Here is a 4,448-nt window from a genome sequence, read left to right as displayed (position 1 = left end):
CCTGCTGAAACGGTTCTGGTTTCTGTGGGCTGATAAGTAATTGTGTGTGTTTCCAGCAGGAAGGATCTGTGTTCCTGTCGCTGCTGCAGTGAGCGAGCATCTCCTCCAAATGAGTGTCTGTTTACCAGCTCGGTTTCATTGAGCTGGTTTTTGGCAGGCTGCCCTCCTGCTCCCTCCCCTCCCACCTCCACTTTGGCTCACTTTTTCCACAGCTTTCTCAGTACTCCTTTCTCAGCAACATCCTGTTTTTCACCCTTTGCTCCTTCATCCATCAGAGCTGGATCCATTCCTGCACCTAATGTGCCTCAGCAAGGTGAATCACCTCCTCTTGACACCCCTTAACAGCATTTAAGAAAATGCTGTTGTCCTTCTGTTATATCCCAGAGTAAAACCATAATCCCATTTTTATGATTTATTTTTATCACCTGGATGCTTTAGTTAACATGGATGCACTTTATTTTCAAGCTAAAATATATTTGTATCATCTGTATGCAACCAGTCACCTGGATTTGAAAGATCACAACATTTTTTGGAGTGAAATAGAGCCTGGACAAAACCAGATATCCAAAACTGAAAGTGAGTAATTTATTAACTTACTCCATCTAAAACTTACTTTACCTTTTGTTCAGGAAATCTGTCCTAATTAATAATTAAATATATTCCTACCTCCGAATGCTGAAATGAGAGAAAACCATTTTTTTTTTTTTAATAACCCAGTCACTTTAGCCCCAAGTTGATTTGCTCAGAAGACATGAAAATCCTCCACTTCCATCAGTTAAACTCTTCAGGGACTTTTCTGAGCAGCTCCTTGCACATAAAGACCCACTGGAAAATCTCAACCATGGATTACTTTCAAATGTTTAACAAAAAGAGAGCTGCTTCAAGGAAAGCCTTCAGTCTTGACTATGCATGTATTGATTCTAATTGGCTGCAACATTTGTGGCCTGATTGTAGCAAACCATCTGGACAGTTTTAGCCTGATACTTCTTTGAAAAAACAGGACATTGGAGACTTTTGCTGCCTTATTTGGGCTGGTTTTTAGCCTTCACTCTTTCAGAGTGAGCTCTCTTACGCATCTCCAAGGTAACAAGGCACAGGCAAACGAGGAAGCTGTGATACAGTGAGTACAAAACACAAGGACGTGAGACTGGAGGCTCACACTGGTTCCTGCCACCTTTGCAAGCACAGGAACAGGATTCCAGGGAGAGCTGGAGCAGCAGCACAGAGAGCAGTGTCTGGTGCAAGGGGCAGGGCTTGTGCTGCCCTCAGGGGCCAGGAATCCACAGCCTGGACAGCTGGGAGTTTGAGTAGTAATAAAAAAAAGGAGGAAATTATTCAAACTTCTGGAAATAAAAAGCTAGAGAGGTAACAACACAAAAGTCTTCCTCCCCTTTCTGTTCCTTGCTGTTGCCTTTCATTTTATAAATAACAGAACGTGGCAGCTGACATCAACTAGCTTTGGTTCACTCCTCTGCACGTGCAATCTCAGAATTGGCGCTCCTGATGTTCAGTTCCCGTTGTTCCTGTATGAGTTAGAACTGAAGCACAGGGTCCCTGTCCACTGTCATTCCACTGCGCTAATGCCCTGGCTGCAGGATTTCAGCTGTCAGGATCCTTCCAAAGCACTGCTGTGTATCCTAACCCAATCCAGCTGCCTTCCAAACCTTTCTGTGGGCTCGTGCAGCAGCAGCGCAGACCCTGTGCTATGCAGACCCTGTATTTCCTGCTGGCATTCACACGGATCAAGGAGAGAACTTGCAGTGCATCAGGCCAGGCAGCCGGGTTGGGAGGACCCCGTGGGGCTCCCTGATGGAAACAAGGAATGCACAGGAGCTGCCTTAGGCACAAGTGCTGCTACTGCCCCTCTGTCCCCTGTAAATGACAGGGTGAGGCACGAGGCAAAGATAACCTGGGGCACCCCTGCCTGAGCTCCCTCTGGCATCTGTCAGCTCCTAAAGCAGCAGTGAATGAACAGAACTCTACGGCACCTGAGCACAGCCTCCAGCAAATGAAAAGCTGCTTTCAAGCAGGGTGCCAAAAATGGCTCTCTGGAAAGAATGCACACACGTGTATGGCTCCTGTTGATTTTATTTGAATTAAATAAAAAAGTGTATTCCCCATGTTACATTGATTCATCTCAACCAGTCTCAGCAAAAGGCAGGTGAGCCCTCCCACACCCCTGAAATTCAGACACCAGTCTGTGGGCCCTGGGAAAAGTTGTATCCGCATCATTCCCTTGTGGAAACAAACTCCACTGCCAGGCCACCACGACTGAGCTCCTGTTTAACCCTTCATGGCTCCCACTGCCTGAGCAGCACCCACAGCTCTGCTCTGAGCTGCTGGACACACATCCTGACAGTAGGAATCCCCAAATGTGTTCTTGCCCAGGGGACACTGGCACAGCTTGAGTCTGAGCACAGTGCTCTGGTCTAACGAGGTTGGCTGAGCAGTCCTGCCTTGGCTGCCAGAGCCTCGTTCTGCTGGATGTGGTACTCCTGGAATCTCATGGAGATCCTCTGTGTCATCTTTAGATACTTCTGCAGGCAGTTGTCTGAGCAAGTTATCTACAGCAAGAGGGAAATAGAGGGCTTCAGACAATAATTAAAACACTTCCCCAACCAGGACCCAAAATATCACCACAGACAGGGATAAACAATTAGGTGAGTACATCTCATATTGTGAAGCCTCAAGATGAGGGCAGTAGAAAATGTGAAATTTAGTTTTTGTGGTATGCCTGAAACATCTTCTAATATTCATTCTCATACTAAAGTCTCCATGGAAAACACCTTGAACCTAGGAGATACCATCCTTTTGTCCTTGGGCTCCTCTTGTGGCATTGAACTACATATTTTGAAATAAATACTAAATCTATTAAATTAGTACATTTTGTTTTAATTCTGTTTACAGACACATACTGGTTTTGACAGCCACATATGATCCACTCTCTGCTAGCTCAGTTTCACCCTGTTTTGCCCTTGTTCCTTGGCTCTACCAGCCTTGTGGTACCTGCTTGGTTATCCTTCAGCAAAGCCACCACAGTACATCAGTCAGCTGGACAGGAAAATAAATACCAGGGCCAATTCCATCCACAGTATTTTTAAAATTTAAAGTAGTTTTTTTCTATCTTTAAATGTAGAGAAAGAGTTGTGAGATTTTTTTCTGAGCTACAGTCCTACCAATTTGATATTCTGTGCCATGGCTCAAAACCTTGCTATCACTGCAAAAGGTAAAAATTCGGGTAGAAAGGAAAGCCAACCCCTTTGCCTGGGAAACCAGAGATTGCTTTGGTTCTGCTCGGTACAAAGGGATGCAAAAAGCAGAAGGGATGAAAATGAACAAGACAAAACCCCAGCAGCTCCACACACCACCCAGCACCAGCCCTTCTCTCTCCTCAGCCTGGCACCAGCTACAGCCAAACCTGCTGAGCAGCAGTGAAGTCTCCCTAGGAAAACAACTTTGGGAACTGCCCCAAGCCTCTGCTGCCAGAGGGAGCAGCGTGTGTGACAGCTGCTGGGGAATTCCAGACTTGCGGTGGCACTTGTGTAAGGGAAGAGCTCAGAAGCTGGGTTTTGTCAAGGGATGCATGGGGTATTAATTATATAATGAGGAACTAAAACTTTAAAGAGGAACGTGGGAATTTCCACACCAGACAGATCAGTGTCCATCTAGACTAGTGTCCTGTTTGCAGAGACAGCTGCTCTGCAAGAAATCCCATAATGGGTAATGGGGGCAGAACGTCCCACAAGAAAGTTTCTTCCTAGTTCCACTGTTAACAGGTAGCTCCTGTACTACCAGACACGAACCCTCTGCAATCCACAGAAGTAACGTAAGGCAGGTCACAATCAGAAAATGGTCTGGGTTGGGAGAGACCTTAAAGATCATCTCATTCCAACCCCCTGCCATGGGCAGGGACACCTCCCACTAGACCAGGTTGCTCCAAGAATCTAAGAGTATTTTTTGGACCTAAATAATCTGTGATCCAGAATAATTATGACCTGTAGTAGAATTCCACTAAATCAGATGCAGGGAAGATTAGGGAACAAAGAAATCTGTCTTGGGAAGCTAAAAGAGCTCTGTTCAGGGCAGCAGAACCAAAGCTGAAAGGAGACATGAGTTTTGCCTGCAGTGAGGATTTGAACTCCAAGGACACAGAAAATGCTCAAAAAACAATTAGTTAGTTTAAAATTTTGGCTTTTTTTTTCCTGCCAGCAGAGTCAAGCAAAGGTTATTAGATTTTTAACCAACAAAATGATTAGGCTCTGAAACAGCCTCTCAACAGGCAAGAAGCAAAACCATGCGACTAATCTTATGGAGAGCTTAATCCTTCCGGAGATGCCAACGTGAGGGAGCTCCCTGCAGTGCAGGGAAGTGGATTTAACAGCCAGAGCTGTGTTCCTGTGACTCACTACAAAGCAGAAACGTGGGCAGGTAAACAAATATTTCAGCAG

At 45.5% G+C, this 4,448-nt stretch overlaps 1 protein-coding gene across 3 annotated transcripts in view; it reads right to left on the bottom strand.

Moving 5' to 3' along the window:
- Positions 1 to 2,070: 2,070 nt before the first annotated feature.
- Positions 2,071 to 4,448, bottom strand: part of TIMM9 (translocase of inner mitochondrial membrane 9) — a 6,954-nt gene continuing 4,576 nt past the window's right edge. For all 3 annotated transcript variants that reach the window (XM_017738927.1, XM_008637290.2, XM_017738926.1), the window contains exon 4: positions 2,071 to 2,564. In XM_017738927.1, coding sequence (XP_017594416.1) covers positions 2,430 to 2,564 — 135 coding nt within the window. In that variant the 3' untranslated portion in view covers positions 2,071 to 2,429. The remainder of the gene's footprint in view (positions 2,565 to 4,448) is intronic.

The sequence above is a fragment of the Corvus brachyrhynchos genome, unplaced genomic scaffold (assembly GCF_000691975.1).
Source record: "Corvus brachyrhynchos isolate BGI_N302 unplaced genomic scaffold, ASM69197v1 scaffold245, whole genome shotgun sequence".
Lineage (NCBI taxonomy): Eukaryota > Metazoa > Chordata > Aves > Passeriformes > Corvidae > Corvus > Corvus brachyrhynchos.
Note: the sequence above shows the minus strand (reverse complement) of the source record. Positions and strands in the feature narration are given on the sequence as shown.